General features: G+C 45.0%; 1 protein-coding gene across 1 annotated transcript in view; it reads right to left on the reverse strand.

The window, feature by feature from the left end:
• SLC24A3 (solute carrier family 24 member 3) overlaps positions 1–17,543 on the reverse strand; it is a 122,113-nt gene that overhangs the window by 43,163 nt on the left and 61,407 nt on the right. Inside the window, exons 4-6 of the mRNA XM_072927317.1 lie at positions 14,816–14,890; positions 10,680–10,764; positions 8,750–8,853 (exon numbers count right to left, since the gene is read on the reverse strand). Of these exons, the coding sequence (XP_072783418.1) occupies positions 8,750–8,853; positions 10,680–10,764; positions 14,816–14,890 (264 nt within the window). The remainder of the gene's footprint in view (positions 1–8,749; positions 8,854–10,679; positions 10,765–14,815; positions 14,891–17,543) is intronic.

Below are 17,543 nucleotides of genomic sequence, written 5' to 3' on the forward strand. Positions count from 1 at the left end.
ACAATGCCTTACTTGTACTCATCTTTACATTAAATTAGGCTGTAGATCCACCTGTGGCTGTCAGCAAGAAGCCATTGTGGAGCCTCTGCACCTTTCCTGGGAGAAACACGCAGGACACAGTATAGTTTGGAGGGTGATGGGTTTGTGGTGGCACTTTTGACACATCCATAATTCAGACAGACAATCAGATAAGCAGGTCCAACAGGACCCCAGAAGTGCCATCTCCCAGTACAGCAAGAGTCCTGATCCCACATCCCCTCCTGGCACACTGAACAACCCTGCCACAGCAGACCCTTTAGAAAGACTCCTGCATGGAAAACCATTGCTTTCCTGTGCAGAGCCCCAGGAAAGCCAGGCAGGCTTTCCAGCAGGCAGCCAGCATCAGACAGAGAGCCCTGTGCTGGGACTAACAGCACAGCAGGACGTCCTGGACTAAGTGATACTCCCTCTATACCCCATGGTCATGCCCGAATATCCCAGGACACTACAAGTATCCAGCTCAGTCTCCAGACCATCATTTTGGCTAAAGACCCCAGGGTTTCATGATGCAGCATTCAAGCTTGCCTGAGGCTTTGACCAATACTAACCACAACTCCCAGCTTCAGCAAAGCACCAAATACAAGCACAGGTCAGGCCAAAATAAAATCCAGGCCTAAACATATCCATCTCTCTTAGGCAGCTAAAGCAGACATGATCTAAGGAACCTGCTGTGAGGAAAGCCTCCTTCCAATTACCAGCCCCCTAATTTCACTTCTGGTTTGCCATTCTCTGCAGAGTTCAGTTGTCACTCTGGCTCCCAGTCTGTACACTGTGCACCAACTCCATCTATTCTCATTACTTCCCCAAGAATATTTGCTTTTTTAGGCCTCTCTTGATATTTTCATCACTGCTGCAGCAATCTGTCTATGTGACATTCTCAGAATGGAAACAGTGGACACTCTCCAAACATCAGGACAAAGCCAGAAATATTTCCCTGTTCAACTAATTATATGGTAGTTATAATCACCCATGAGTTATTTGGACCAGCATGTCTCTTTAGCTCAGATTCCCACAGTGCTGAGGCAGCAGGACTCCAAGGCCTATGCTGGACCACAAGATCCACAGCAGAATTCAAGGATAGCTGCAGACAGGAAGGCATGCATGGAGTAAACATCTCCCAGTCTCTTCAGACTAGCCAGTCCTTGCCAGAAGTAAAAAACAGATTTTATTATCTCCCTTGCTTTCACATTATAAATAATTTGAGAAAATAGCCTACAAATGGTACATCCACAGTACTGATCTGTGTGTCAGTTTTGACAGAAAAAAATAACTGAAAATGGTGATGGTTTTTTTGTGACAATTAGGAAGTAGCCTTGGTTTGATGTGGACAGGAATCTATTTGCAACTCTTCTGATTGTCTTGGACAGCATCTCTGAATTAACGGTACCTCTCTATCCTGAAACTCCATCCGCATCTCTCTGTCCCGGCTTCAGTCTCAGCACCTTACAGACCACCTGATGTTCCACAGCATCCTGTCATCATTCCCCTCTGCTTTCCCTGTGCCTGGGCTTTCACACACCACAGCCATGTCAGCAGCTTTAGGTAGCCAAGGACCACAGCCTTGCCTTCTGCACTGCTTCAGTCTAACCTATTAGTCTGTCCCATGTCTGCAACACAGCCCTGTCAGTGAAAGACCAGGCTTGTGGTCACTATAAAACACTGCCAGCACTAAACTCCAATGTGCCCTGGGCTGTGAGAGCTGTGAATGGTCCCAACAGTTAGCATTGAGTTCTCCTTAAACTACTTGCGGGGAGAGCTGCTCTTAGAATATCAGGTTTATTATAGATGGTGAAAAGTCTTGCTTAGAGCTGCCAGACACAGCACATGGCAAGGCCTGAGGGAACGGGGAGGGGAGAGACAAGGGGTAGAGGGAGACAAGAGGGTGCTCCAGGAGAGGGTGGAAGTTCCAAGAGAGTGGGGGTTCCAAGAGGGTGGGGGTTCCAAGGGAGGGGGAGTTCCAAGAGAGCGTCTGGCCCCTCAGAGACCCCTTTTCAGGGGGCTTCAAGGTGGGCTGGAATAAGACTTAGGCCAATGGGGTCACAGACACCTGATGCTTCAGGGTAGGGTTACAGGTGTGGGATGAACCATACATTTTGGGGGTTGAGATAGAACAGTCCATTTGACCTTTGGACCTATCTGTAGGTAAGGGCATTGTCCAACCAGTAGGGGGGATTGTTTTCATCCTGGCTGTACTATTGTAAATCTTTTGCCAGGCAATTATATTTATTCATCCTTCCCAACAACTACTTCCCTAGAGTTTTACATGTTATCACTGATGTCCACAGACCAATGAAGGAAAAGCAACAGGATTCCAATTCTCACCTTTTAAAACTTCTCCACAGTCAAGAAGAAGAAAATAAAAAAGCTCATTAATGCAATCATAAAGCCAGAAGTCAGTAATGGCTGCAGTCTGAGTTGTGAATGAAATTAAAGCTTAAAAGATTGAGACATGTAAGCTGGCTGAATGGCAGAAGTGGGGTAAATCTGTAAAACAGATTATGGAAGTTCCAGTTGCTTCATTAAAAAACATTCTACCAGGTTATTAAACCCTGTTTAGTGTCCTTGTCAACATACCTAACACAGGCGTATTTTTCACTAACATAACCCATGGCAGCTGATAATTCCTAGAGGTGCCTCAGCTGACACAAGGGTTCTGTGACCTGGTCAAAGGAGAGCCTGCTGAATTTAGTTTAATTCTTGAGGTAAAAGAATCCCACTGTAAAAGAATGAGGCAAGTCAGACAGTCACAGTCATCCTTTTCCGCTCCAGTATGTTGAGGAATGATGCCTTGCCACCCACCAGACAGAACCAATAACTGGAAGAGCATCTGTGGCACAAGCCAGCATCCCTGCTCCAACCAAAGAAGCCTGACTATTTCTGGGAAAGGTAAAATAGAGAAACTTGGACTCAACTGAAAAACAGAGCAGTTAAACACTAATTAACAAATCAAGCCATGCACATTCAAAATTACATGGTAATGCTAGAGTGACTTGCAACTCATGGTTATACTGCTCTCACATAAGCACTTCTCAGCCTCCTCTGCAACACTGCAAAACGCTGTGGGTCAGTGCTGGGAGGATGGGACAGCAAGGAGAGAGCAGCAGAGCTGTGAAAACAAGACAGATCTGGATGGGGGAATGTCCAAAACCAAACAAACTCTGCTTGTGCTGGCCTGAATGAGAGCTGAATTAAGGAAGGACTGCTTCCAAGAATGCCATGTCCTTGCCGCCAAGGACTGTGAAAGGGCAGGGGAAGGCGGGGAGAGATTGAGAAGCACAAACACGAGCGTGAGAGAAGACAGAAAAGCATGACCAAGGCCTGGAGGGGACCCCAGGCTAAGGTCAAGCTCCCCATAAACAGCTGGCTTGCAAACATGGAAAAAGCCTGATGCAATCCATCACAATGCAGACAGCAGCCGCCTTGCTGCTATCCAGCCTATCTCCCTGTGAATGTTGCTGGACTACTGTCTGAAGGGCTGCATCTGTTGCCATTTCATTCTCCCTCAGTGTTCCCTTACCTCTTTGTTCACCCTTTGCCAGAAGGTAGCAAAGCAGACACAGCATCTATAAAACAACAGTTGGGTTATGTGCCTTAGCAGTTGCCTACCTGCAAGGAGATGTGCTAGTGTCCAAGGTGTAGGGACATAAGAGGAAATAGCTGCAGATACATCCAATCTGCACTGCACAGGCAGGTGAGGAATGAGAAGAGCTCCTAACATATTTCTATATACTGAAACTATCTACAGCTTAGAAGTTGCATCTACTGCCTGGATGAAATAAGAGAAATCCTCCTCTGGGTATGAGTACTATGCAGAATATTTCAACAGCCTGCAAGAAGAAAGCAGAGGAGCTTCACTGCCACAGGCACATGGGCAGCATTCACTATCCACAGGGAAAACTTGAGCTCTCTCTCCAAACATGTCTTGGTCAAACAACTCAACACAGACCAGATGTGAAGTTCTTCTGCTTCTGCAGAGGCCCAGTTTAAGCTAGATTTGAAAGCTCTGCTTTTCAGAGTGTGGATGCTAGTTTAGAAAATCCAGCTTCTAGGGGATGGTTCTTGTCTGGCTATCAAACACACGGGGAGCCTGCATCCACTGTTGCTTTTTTAATTCCTCCAATCCAAAATCTCTGGAGGAGACGAAAACAATAAAAAATACAATTTCCCTGGTTGCAGAGCAGACTCCTGTATCTCAAGAGGTGCCTCCCTGGCATGGCTAACATTAGCCAGGTGAAGTCAGGCCAAGGAGACATAGAGCAGAGGAGTGGGGAGAACAGAAGGGATCAAAACCACTGGAAGAAAGCTGGATGCTCAGAAAGCAGTTATGGGTAGATGTGTGACCCAAGGGAGGAATCTGGTGAAAGTTTTTTTTCTCAGGCCTCAAGAGCTGGAGGGGGAGTGACGAGAAAAAACACCATCATACTGGCAAGAGCAACCACTAAATGTTAGGAGATGTAGTTAAGTCACTTGCTTAGTTCCAGACAAGAACAACCCCGGGGATGAGGGCAGGGCTCAGGACAGAGGCATTCTATGTGGTGCCCTGTGGAAGGAAGCAGGAGTGAGGAGAAGAGGAGCTCATATAGCTCAAGGAGCTGAATGCTCCCAAGGAGAGCTGGGCTGCGTGGAGACTGACATGGCCACTCAAACCAAGGCTTTCCAGCAAGGAAAGCCCTGTGGATCAGCAGGAGCAGCACACAGAGCCAGGACCCATAAGCATGCCACAGAATGCTATGCACCAGGGGAAAGAGCAGGCCTGTGCCAGCTCTAATTGGCCCCTAAAAAGACAAGTTATTATTTTTTATTTAATCTCTCTGTGCTTTTTTTCCCCATCTTTAAAGCATCCATTCATCTCACAGAGGTTTGGGGAAGATTAATTAACTGCTCATCAACTGCCCAGGTACAATAGCGATGAGATTGGCAGAAGTTCAAGAGGAAATTAATTATTCTGCTGCTGGAATGTGGCTTGAGTAGAGCCTGGTAAATAAGGCAGAAGGGCACAGAGTGAACAATAAGAGAAAACAAAATCCTGAATATCTACTCACTAAGCGAGCAAAGTCCATTCTGTGTGCAGAGGGAGCAGGGAAGCCATGGAGAACCTGGCAAGAGACCTCAAAATTAAAGCTTGGATAATAATGCAATAATAATAACTGGGGAGGCAAATTAAGGGTGCACAGGGAACTCTCACACTGCTATTTTCTAACTTTTCAATGTTTGACTTTCAACCTTCACAATGCTCTGTGAATGCGTTTTTGAGGTGTGCAGTGTCACATAGAGGCGTGGGCACGCTTCCCTTCTCCTGTTCCAGAAGTGGAATGCTTATTCTGATTTATCCTGAAAAGTATGCACATACAGCCAGCAAAGGCTTGGAAGAATAAACAATTATGGCTGGTGCTCAAGCAAATGCATACCAGTTTTTTGTGGCTGTGCATTTTTTTCTTTTTCTAAACATAGTGCACATAACCAACACCAGTCTTTTCTTAGGCCAAAGAAGAATATATCCAACACAGCCCATACAAACTACAACCTAATTTAAAAATAAAACAAAACCTGGAGAGGGCTGGACAGTATTTTACAATTCAACTGTTTACCAGTAAAACAAACAAACAAACAAACAAAAAACACCCACGAAAAGAAGGCTTTCGGAAAAGCAGAAGAAGGCCAGAAGGCCCCTGCCGGTCTCTGGGATTCCCAGCCCACAGGCAATACATCTGCAAATCTGAGGGCTCCAGCTGCTCAGTCCACAGGTCTGAGCTCAAAAAAAAGTCCTGGAGCACAGCAAGCATTTTGACCAATAACAAGCCCCCAGGCTCACCTGGCAATTCACTACTGAGATCCAGGTTCCCAAGAGAACAGAAATCTCACCAACAACCAAATTTACCACCTATGTTAGTGCCTCTGTAGAGACATTGTTGATGATGTTATGTGTAGTAGATATAATTCGCGCCATTTCTAATATGATATATGGGATATTGAATATTTGTTAGAGTATACATGTTTGTATTAGGATTCCCCCCACCCTTGCAGGTGAGACTAGGTGTATTTTGGAAACTGATTTACAAGTAAGAAGGTACGGCTCACCAGGAGATGGGCCATGTCTGGGGAGATACAGAAACCCCAGGTGCTGATCGAGATGGACATCATGGAAATCCTTGGGCAGATACATGTGAATCAACAAACTCCAGACACTGATTTTTTCTCCCTCATCACCAAAAAAGAAAATCTTATTAACATATGGACTCTGAATAGAAGAAAAAACTGATTGCTGATATCTTGACCTCAGGCAGAATTGTCCCTATAAAAACTGCTTGTGCCAGGATGGAGGTGTGTGAGCATGGAGGAAAACCTCTGCTGAGGCTGACTCCTTGTTGCACACCCAGGGCCGACCCTGGGCTCGGCTCTGTTCTTTCCTCGTGGCTGGCTAGATAGAATTTGATTGCAAAATAAATATTTTATTTTTTCATATTAATTTGGCTGGACAAATTTTCATTTATAACAATGATAAAACCACATTCTTATTCATACTAACAAAAACAAATAATGAATCACACCACTAAGAGGGAATGACTTTTTGGTGAAAGACTGGGAGTGGGAAACAATAAAAAGTATAAATTGATCCAGAGTTTTATCTAAAACATTGCAATTATTGCCACTGAAATTTCTTATTTGCTCACTAAAATCACAGTTCCACATGGTGATGTCAATCATTCCAGTGCTCACCCACCCTCTGAGGGTTAGACTGCAGCAAACAGAGGTTATGTGACTTGACAAAACCACACACAAGTCATGAGCAGCAAAGTCTCAAGGAAAATAAAGATGGGGCAAAGCAGTCAAAATCTCAATGCTTGGCTTGAAAGAAACTCGCAGACTATGCTTAGGATGACTTGAACTTCTGAAAGCTACCATGGATGAAAGGCTGAAGATGTTATACAAGAGCACTTTGGCTGTGATTTATCCTTCTGAAACAACAATCTCCCACCTGTAAAAGGCCTCTCGAAGACTAACATTCTATGTCAAGTCCCATACTCTAGCAGGCCTTTTCCAAAGCTGTGGTTTGTAGCTGTTATAAATGAAAATTTCTCAAGCCAAATTAATATGAAAAAATAAAATATTTATTTTGCAATCAAATTCTATCTAACCAGCCACAAGGAAAGAACAGAGCCGAGCCCGGGGTCGGCCCTGGGTGTGCAACAAGGAGTCAGCCTCAGCAGAGGTTTTCCTCCATGCCCACACACCTCTACTCTGGTACAAGCGGTTTTTAAAGGGAAAATTCTGCCTGAGGCCAAGATTTCAGCAATCAGTCTTTTCTTCTATTCAGAGTCTATATGTTAATAAGATTTTCTTTTTTTGGTGATGAGGGAGAACAAATCAGTGTCTGGAGTTTGTTGAATCCCTTGATGAAATTTACAGGAATTCGGAACGCTGTATTCACATGTATCTGCCTGGGGGTTTCCGATGATATCCATCTCGGGGTTCACGCGAAAGATCAGCACCTGGGGTTTCTGTATCTCCCCAGACATGGCCCATCTCCTGTCGAGCTGTACCTTCTTACTTGTAAATTAGTGTCCAATCTACACCCGGTCTCACCTATGCCTATGAGGGTGGAGGGGGAATCCTAATACAAACATGTATACTCTAACAAAAATTCAATATCACATATATCATATTAGAAATGGTGCGAATTATATCTACTACACATAACATAGCCATTTTTTAGGAGGTCTGAAGCATGCAATTAATACTGTGGAAAGTAAAAAACAGAATTGGCTCCTCTGCCATCATTAACTGCTAGACAGTTAATCACTTTCATTTGCATGAAAAAAGCAGCAGGAAGGAGGAAGTCCTACTGATGACTAGAGAATACCTCTGGGAACAGAGCCTCATGCCCTGAGAAGGCTTTGGTCCTTAAAAATTTACCTCAATTAACTGGGTTTTCACAGTAAGAGTTACGAAAAACCACTGATGCATTGAGCATCTGTAGCTGCCAGCTGCATGTTGCGTTCAAATCAGGAGACATGCGATCAAAAAGTACTGCTGTGACCTTATCCTGAGGCCTTCTCACACTGAAAATGTTCACCTTCAGCCTGTAGAAGTTCACTGATAATGAAAACAGAACTGGATCATAAGGAAAACCCCATCTCTCTGCAAGCTTTCCCAGACTGACCAAGGTCTCTTCTCCTCAGTTTTTCTTCCATTGCCCCGTGCTGGTAACACAACCCTTCTTCTCCTCTTTACAAATAAGTCTGCACAGTAACACGCCAAAGAACACTTACGAGATTGTAAAAATACTTAGCATGTTGGCAAGTGCGAAGGTAAATGCACATTCAGGTATTTAACTATACAGTCAATCACGTCTGCAATTCAGACAGCAGCTTAGATCTCATAACTTAATTGCTTTAATTTCAGATTAATAGCTTGTGTTGTCACGAGCGGTTTGACATGCTGGAGAGCAGTCACAAACTACACAAGGAGCAAACAATGAAGATTTATTCCTCTGCCCACCCACTCACTTTGGGCAGCTCAAAATGCCTGAGCTGACCTTTGCTGCTCTGTTTTCCATTTCAAAAATATGGGAGGAACAGCACAGGGCCCTATTAAAAACAGCAAAGCCAGAGAAATTTGTGGCAAGGTGGTGAACCTGGCATCTGATTTTGCAGTACAGCCAAGGCACAGGGTGATGCAGAAACTATAAGGAATCATTAAATGCTCTTACCTGTCCTGCAAAAAGCCCACACATCCCAATAATACAGAGGATGTTGAATACAGCCGAGCCCACAATGGTTCCAACGCCTACGTCTCCTTTTGTGATAAAAACACCTGAAAAACAAGAAGCTGTGTAAATGGGAAAGAGCTGAATTTTTTCACATAAAATTGCAGACCTTACACCTTATTAATTAATCTAAAGGCAGGTACTAGGCAAACTGCAGAGAGCTGCTTTCTGAGGGGACCTGGATGAATTCTGTGATGGAAACCAAGCACCTCAGGCACATCCAAGTTACTAACTTCCTGGTATTGTGACCTAACATTATGGCAATACACACCACAAAATACTGCAAGCTCATGGTAGCAGCTAGTGGGACACAAATCTGCAGGAAACCGTCTCCCATAAGATATTCCCTGAGCAGTACTCTGCTCCTTCCCATATACCCATTCCAACTGGCTTCAGTAGGGATGAAGCTTCAGTAGAAGCTGGAGATGATTCAGAGCTGTCTGGCCACAGCTACTCACAAGACAAGTGATACCTCTCAGGATCAGTTATGGGGCTATGCTACAAGGTTTTTTCAGAGCTCTTCTGTCAAATTTGGTTAAAATTGGCCAATGAGGTTAATGGTGAGTGAGATGAACAGACACATGCATCACGGTGCTGCACAAAATCCTTTCCTTAGAAAGTAAGCCTAAAAATAACACTCCATCTCCTGCTAGCTGTCAGTCTGTTTAAATTCACCACTTGGTTTTAAGGTTCAAACACTAATTATCTGGCCATATGTAAACTGGCCAGTGCACTTTATGTATTTTTTCCAACTTCATCCTTTTCTCAGAAACACAGAAGCACTCACCTGTCAAGTGACACATGGCACCTGGTGGGTTACACCACAGCAGGAAAATGATCCTGATGATCATCAGGGCTTCTCTAAGTCACCTGGAGGAACCTGGTTTTATTTTAACCCTGGTACTGCACTACCTTTAACCAAAGGACAATGCCAACTTGGTCCAATCTACGTTCCCAAATGATCTACATTACAAATTTGCTTGTGTCATCAGACCTCTGCAGAGCACACAGCTTTGCATGAATTAACTCCTGCTCTGCATCTGATAGCTATGACTGAAAGACAAGTGTCTCCTAGAGAAAGTATCTGAGCTGAGAACTAATTCTGTTCCATGATGGAGAGCCCTCCATACCCTCCCAGCTGCTGCCCAGATGATCCCCCACCAACAGGGATGCAGGTGACTCAGACTGCAGGAACACTTCACCCTGGTAAGGTGGTTAGGTAGAACATCAGTCTGTAACGCTGCCTGCAGTTCCCCTCCCCCACTGGTGTGAAGGCATCGAGAGTTTCCTGGGTTATGCACACTTAAGGATGGCTGAATATCCCTTCATCACACTTCCCATAAGCAGAGAGCTGCTTTGGAAATGTGATGCTCTGACCAACCTGTTGCTGTAAGAAAGCATTTCAAATCCTCATCTCCTCCCCACTGTGGCTTTTCCAGGGAAAAGCAGTGTTGGAAGACTAACCAGACGGGAGGTGATGGCAAAGAACTTGGCACTGAGGACATGAACAGTGTGCCAGGGTATCAGAGAGGGAAATCTGGGGGAAATCCTTTACCACTGTGCCCTGGAACTGACGTAGCAGATGGGGCAGGAAAGTGGACAGGAGAGGATAATGCCATAGGTGAAGCCTGCCTAATGGGCAGCTATGGTAAAGTGCCCACTGGACCTGGCTTGGCAGGGTCACATCCAGGCCCTGCTGTGAGATAATGGTACTCCCAGAGTCACTTCACCCGGCAAGGACTCCCCACCGTCAGTGCCATGTGTGCCCAGAAGGGATTACAACAAAACTTGCAGGCATGCAGCAATCCCATTTCAGCTCTGAAAACAGCCAGGGAAATGTGCAGATTTTGGGAAGCAGCAGCAGGCTCCTTACCTATGACAGATGTGAACAGCTCGGGAGCAGAGCTTCCTGCTGCCATGAAAGTTGCCCCAGCCACATCTTCGCTGAGATGCAAGCGCTGCAGAGAAATGCAGTCACTGATTACCACACTGAGCAGCTGAAGGAATTCAACTCTCAACTGTTAAACTGCCTGCTGAGAGCAGGTACCTGTAAAACTTTGTGTAAACAAAGGTTAAGTATAGGGGAAAAGCCACCACAGGCACTGGCTACTGAAGTGAGCATCACCTGACAGAGAGGGCAGGTCACGCTAGAGAAACTTTTAGAGAGGAGGGAAAGATCACCACACCAGCCAACAGGGAAGGTAGCTTCACAACTCATGGGTCTGTCTGCTCCACAACCTCAGCACCATACACCTTATCTTTACCACTTTCGCCTGTAAGGGGCAAGGCTAGGGCTCAAGCTTCATTCACCTCCAGCCACCTTCCCTGGTACAAGTTATGCCTTGCTTTACCCTCTCCTTACCCTCTTTCTTCTGGACCATATCACTTACCTCAGTTTACCCTCGCCCTACCCCTTTTCTCCTGGACTACATCACTTACCTGTCCCTCAGCAGTATCCAGGGACAGTCTAAAACCAGGGGCTTCTGGAAGGGAAAGGACCCACTGTTCTATGCAAACTTCATCAGCATATACTGCTTCCAAAGATTTCCTTGGTTAATGACACCCTCTGTTGTCTGCACTCCCACTGTTCTGTCTGCACCAGTTCCCATGGACCCAGCACCCATCTGCATCTGCTCAGCAGATGCCACAAGGCACCTTCCCCTGTTGAAGAGGAGCAATATCCAGCTCCTGCCATATGGCTGCCAAGCTGTTACTACACCATGGCAAGAGCTGCTGCTGTGGGAGCACAGGAAAGGCAGCCAGGAGCATGGGGAAGGCAGGTCAGGGTGGTGGGAAGTGTCCTTGGCAGAGCTGGCTTTTGAGGCAGCCCTCCAGCCTGGCAGGACACAGGAAACCTCCCTCTGTCTCCATTCCCCTGTAGCACTGCACTGCTCCTCTGCTGTTTCATCTTGCCCAAGTACCTTTGCGCAGAGACAAGAGAGCAGAAATCCTCATGAGCAGCCTTTTCTGAAGATTCCACAATGAGTATTCCCTGCCCTTAAGGGAGGGTAACTCCATCCACCACTGCCCATACAGACATAACAACCCTTTGTACATAAGTTATGGGGACAAGGAAAAAGGACAGGATGTCCCCTCACCAGGAGTGCCTTTGAAGTGGAAGACCACAGCATTGCTGGAGTGCTATAAAGCTTGTGGAACCCAATAAAACACAGCTTTGTGGAAAACTATTTTAAACAGGATTAACACTATCATGAAAGAAGTTCACAGGACCACAAGCAGACCCCCAAAGGCCAGGTTCTTCTGCAGGATGCTCTGTGAAACTATGGAGACATCCATCTAACAATACCTGCTGGAACTCACGGTGCCTCTTGAAAGCAAAGCCACCAGCCAAGGAAACCAGCTGTGATGACTTCTGGGGGGGGTGGTTTAATTCAAAGCTACAGTGTGTGCCCTTAAGGACAGTTTCTAGAGAATTCACTGAAATGCACATGATGATTAGCTGATACAACAGAGCAGAAAACAGCACTCTGTATAGACAGAAAAAATGTATTTGCAGACAAATGTTTGCCACTGATATAGTGTAAACTACCTGGAGGGGGCAGCCAGGCAAGTGCAAGCAGAAACTGCTTTAGAAAACAAAATAAAACCAGGGGTTTTTTTGTAAGTCTGAACTAACACAGGAAGTGAAAGTCTACTATAGCAAGTGTTCTGGAGAAAATTCCCATGTCAACACACATTTGGGAGCACAAATGGCTTGTTGGTTCAACTCAACAACTGCTTCCCAAACTAGATGAAGCTAAGCCAGAAAAAGGACATTTGTTTTAGAATTAGAGCATCTAAACTCTGTGAAGATGTAGAACAACTACTGGCAGATCTTCAAGGCCAAAAAAATCTTCAGGCAGGAGGCCTGAATTCTCAGTGCATAAAATACATAAGAATATTTTAATGTCTCCAAACATCACCTATGGGGTGAGAAAAGACACTTCTGGGAGAGATTCAAGCAGGAGTAATAGAACAGTAAAAGTCTGATCTTATTTATGTGACCTATTTTATTTTGATAATCCCTAATGCACAGCATCTTTTTCCTGGACAGCAACTTCTCAATACAAGTACTCCAGATCTGGTGCTCAGTTGCTAAGCTTTCTCTTTTACACATAGTTGAGTAAAAGTTGTTATTGTCATCTTATTGGTGGTGCTGGATAATAGAATGATTCAGAACCACTAAGGCAATGAGGAATTGTTGTGTACCATTGAGAAGATAACAAATAAAAAAACAGAAAAGATCTAAACAAGCAAAAACTGCCTTCTAGGGCACAGGGCGTGCAAATACTGCAGTAAATCACACAGAGAGGGTGTTTGCTTTTTAGACATCAGATGTCTGCACAAACCTAAGCATATCTGAGAATTTGTCAGAAGAACAAATGGCATTGTAGGGCTGGCACTTGCTAGACCAACTTCTGGAGAAGGTGGAGGCACACAGATCCTGCATGTGCAGAGAGTTAGTGACCATAAAAGAGCCCCTAGCTTGTGACAATGAAGTTTACCACCAGTGAAGTTGCAAACTGGTAACACCACACACAGTGTTTCCTACTGTCATTTGTAAACACAGTCAAGGATCAACTTTTCTACTGAGCAATGCAGGAAACAGAGGCACAGGGAAGCGATGGAGCTTGTCTATGGCCAGTCAGAGCCCCTGGCAGAACTACAACAGGAGCCAGTGCTCCACAGACCCAGATCAGGCCTCTGGGCCATGACTGGGGCTCAATTACTCATGGGCAGTAATTAACGAGTGTGCAGACAAGAGAAATAACAATCTCCCTCCATCTTGTGTCTCCCCATGTCCCTCTGCATGGCTGGCTTGCCCTTGGGCATATTAACAGCACCCCAAAATGCAAGCCTGTCCTGGACACTGCTTACATAGCTCACGTTTTGTTCATCCACAGACACCTGAACTAGCTTAGAGCCACATTTCCCAGTGAGGTTCACTTGTCTGGGAGAGGAGATCAAAGAACTCAGCATGTCTACATTCCCCAGCATCTCCTATTCCCATGTCCACAACAATGTTCCCTTGAACCTTGCAATGGGGTTCTCCAGATTCAGCCCCTGAGGGTGCAGCAGCAACTTTGCAGGACAGAAGCTCCTGCCTTATGTTGTTACCTTTTAGTTACCTCTATATTTAAGCACCAAAAAGTGGAATTTCCTGAGGGCTTTCTTCCTTGATGATGCAAAAAAGGTCCACACAGCAGGGTGCTGAATTTCAAATATCAGGTTAGTTTAGAGACAGCTTACATCAGTGCTGTCAGCACAAATTACTTGTCCTGTCAGATTCCACACCTCTCCAGAACAGCCCACACCCTGACAGGTGACACTTGTTCCCAGGCACATGGATAGGCGTCTTCTACAAATTACATATACCTCTCATTGCCAAAACCAACCATATTCTCCACACACAAAGATTTCACTGCATGGAACTGAACGGAAACAGCTTGCAGTAATTTTGGGCACATGGTCTGTGTTCGCTCTGTGCCTGTCTGAGATATTTAGGCGAAAATGTACCCCTTGTCTTCTAAAATTTAGGCATCCTGACCTTACCAAAGAGAAGCAGAATCTGTTGTAATTGCTGGAAGCATTCACAAGCTTCTTTACAGCTGACCTAGTTGTCCCTGCTGCTTTAAAACTTACACCCACACAATACAAGGTCTGACACTCATGACTGTGAGGACAGGGTACAAAATCCAGTTTCTACTGGGGTAAATTACCAGAGGTTTTAATTTGTGTCACCTAAGGTTAGGGCCTGGTGTTTCTGCAGAGACATCTGCAAAGACACATAAAAAAGAGGCAACAGCAACCACCACAGTGTGAATGCCTGGATCATGTCTGCAAGGAAGAACACAGAGTTGAGTCAATGCTCACACATCATGCTGAGCAACAAGACAAGCAGCACAGGCAACACTGCAGGACAACAATAAAATACACCATCACCACACCCCAAGGCTCTCCAGAACTGCTGTGAAAGCAGCACAAGAGGAAGGAACATCTAACACTTACTTCACAGATCTTTTCCAGTGAAGGGACGAAGAAGTCATCGCAGACAATTGCCAATGCGTAGAACATGTACACAGCCTGCAATAGAGAAGAGAAAAGGCTGAGTCTAGAGACTGTCACACAGAACTAAACAGGCAGCATCCCAACACATCTCAGGTTTGATTTTGTACAGACTTTTCAAGAAAATAAAATGTTCTTGCTAGAAGAATTCATAGAGCTGTCTGGGATTTAATTAAAAAATTGTGGAGTATTTATCCAAAAGTTCTTATAAACTATCAAAAGCTGCCAACATTTTATCTTCACCATAAAGGCTAGTTTTTTTTTTTTTTTTTTTTTTTTTTTTTTTTTTTAAATTCTCTGGACATTGCTAAGCCACACTGAAGTATTTTTGCCTTCCTTTTTTCCCCATTGGGCAGTGCAAGGCTTTTTTATCACTGTGTTCTGTGAAAATCTAAACCCTGGAGGAGTAATTTTTGAAATCTACTGTTCTGAAAAAGGGAAAAGGAGCTTGTTTTCCTGGACTGAAGTGCCCTGCCATGTCACCTGGGTCCCAGTGGTAAATCTTGCTGAACTTCTCATAGGAACAAATAAAACCAAGGAGGAACACAGGGCTCTAAATGACACTGGGCCAATCAGTTCTTCAATTTCATGCAAGAAGCATTTAATCTGGGTTTTTGTACTATTAAACAGAATGTGCTGGGGCCTGATCTCTGCCCCAAAACGCAAATGGCACAGTGTGGCTCACATCCACGCAGCAAAGCCATGAAGGGCAACCTGGCCCATCCTGCCCACGAGGAAGGAGCTCACTCCCCACCTTGACACCAAAGACTGCCACTGGATGGGAAAATGCCCATTGGCATAGGGGAAAACCAGGGGGAAAGCATGCCAGGCACCAGCAGAGCACAACCCCCCAGCCAGGTTGAGTCTGCCTCCAAGCCCACTCCGGTGTTCTGGCATGGACATATCCAAGACTTGCTGTAAGGTTCAAAGACAGCTCCACGTTTTTGGTAACACCTACCAAGCACCAGCACAGTTACTTCTAGAAGCAGTGCAGCTCCAGTGACTAACTACAGCTGAGAGAGGTGGCCAATATTTGTAGAAAAACAGTGTATTAATCATAGGGAACCACAGTTCCAAGCACATCACCAACAGATCCTCTGGCTTTGCTTGTTTTTGAAGTCCTGCAGAAGCTCAGGCAGTGCAAGGAGATCAGAGTATTCTTTTCTGGAGAGAAAGAAGCAATAAAAACGGCCTCCAGGTTTTTTTTTTTTTCTTGTTTTGATTTTCCAGGAACAGGTTTAAATCCCCAGCCCCGCCAAAAACACAGATTCTAATTTGCCAGAATTAAAACTTTGCTGCAAAAACACCAGTAATTACTGTACATCTCAGCCATGGAAACTTTTCAAGCTCAAAAATAATTCAAGTGTATTTTTTTTTCAGGATTAGAGATGGGAATTTCATCATAAGAAATGATTTTGACACAATATTCACACAATAGATGCTAGAATGTCACTTGGATAGTTTCTGTGCTTCTTTGTCCCTCATCATAAACACAAGTGTAACTTAGGCTTTTTGAAAATCTTGCTGCAAAACAGCCCCTGTTGGAACTCAAAATGTCCCTCAGACATTTTCAGAGGTTCCAGGCCTTGGTCAAAAGCATTTTAGACCCTGGCAAGCAGCTGAAAACAGCTGTGATCTTGAGTTTGAACCATGGAATGAATTACCAACTTTGAAGGTGGAACAAGCGGTCACAGAGAGTTAGATGGTATAGTAAAAGTAGTCACAAATTAGAGGGAAAAATTTTTTAGTATTGTACAAGGGGGTTTTAGTACCTGTACAGGGGGGTTTTACTTTGTACATGGGGGTCAGGAGTTCTAAGATGGAGGAAAGTGGGCCTGATCCTGTTCTTCCTCCTTCTTCTTCCTTACCTCCATGTTCTTGGTGATGTTGGCATTTTTCTATTGGTTTAGGCTGGGGACACACTGTTCAACGTAGGTGATAGATATTGGCACATTATTGTAAATATAGTACACGTAGTTTCTGGTATATAATGTTTGTACCATCCCACTGAGGGGCAGAGCCCCCACGCTGCCCTGCAGGACAGACCTGCGGCAGGGCAGCAGAACATGTTAGAGATAAGCAAAAATAAACAACCTTGAAAGCAGCACAGACGAATTATGGCTTCTTCTTTGGCAATGGGGCAGAAAGACAGAGACTTTCTACAATCTCGGAATCACCAATACCCTCAGATTCCGACAAGCCCCAAGGACCACAAAGGGCAAGCAAAATTCTAGGTCTCCGACTCTGCTGGGTGCAGCAAAGAACCTGATCTTGCAAAGGGAGCACCAGCTGCTGACACAATACCAACTGCATGAACAGAGGTAAAGGAAGATAGGAACATGGATCAAAAAGGGCTCCAGAGAGCAATGTGGCCAAATTCCTTTGAAATACAATGGATAGTGGTGCCTAACTTCAGCCTAGATATTTGATCTGCTACTCATATTAGTCTGCAGTGAGTCACGCCCTCGCTGTTCTGTCCAAACAGAGTAATGCCTCTCAAGAAGGCTAATCTGTCCATCAGCACCATTCCTGTAAAGTGAATATGTCCTGTCCATTTGACACGATCCACGCCCATGGAGCACAGGGCTCCACATGGCTGCTGGACTTCCTGCACTTCCAAGAGGCAGCCAAGGGAATGGGAGCCAAGGGGAGGTAGCCACCACAGCAGCCC

Source organism: Taeniopygia guttata, chromosome 3 (genome assembly GCF_048771995.1).
Source record: "Taeniopygia guttata chromosome 3, bTaeGut7.mat, whole genome shotgun sequence".
NCBI classification, from domain to species: Eukaryota; Metazoa; Chordata; class Aves; order Passeriformes; family Estrildidae; genus Taeniopygia; species Taeniopygia guttata.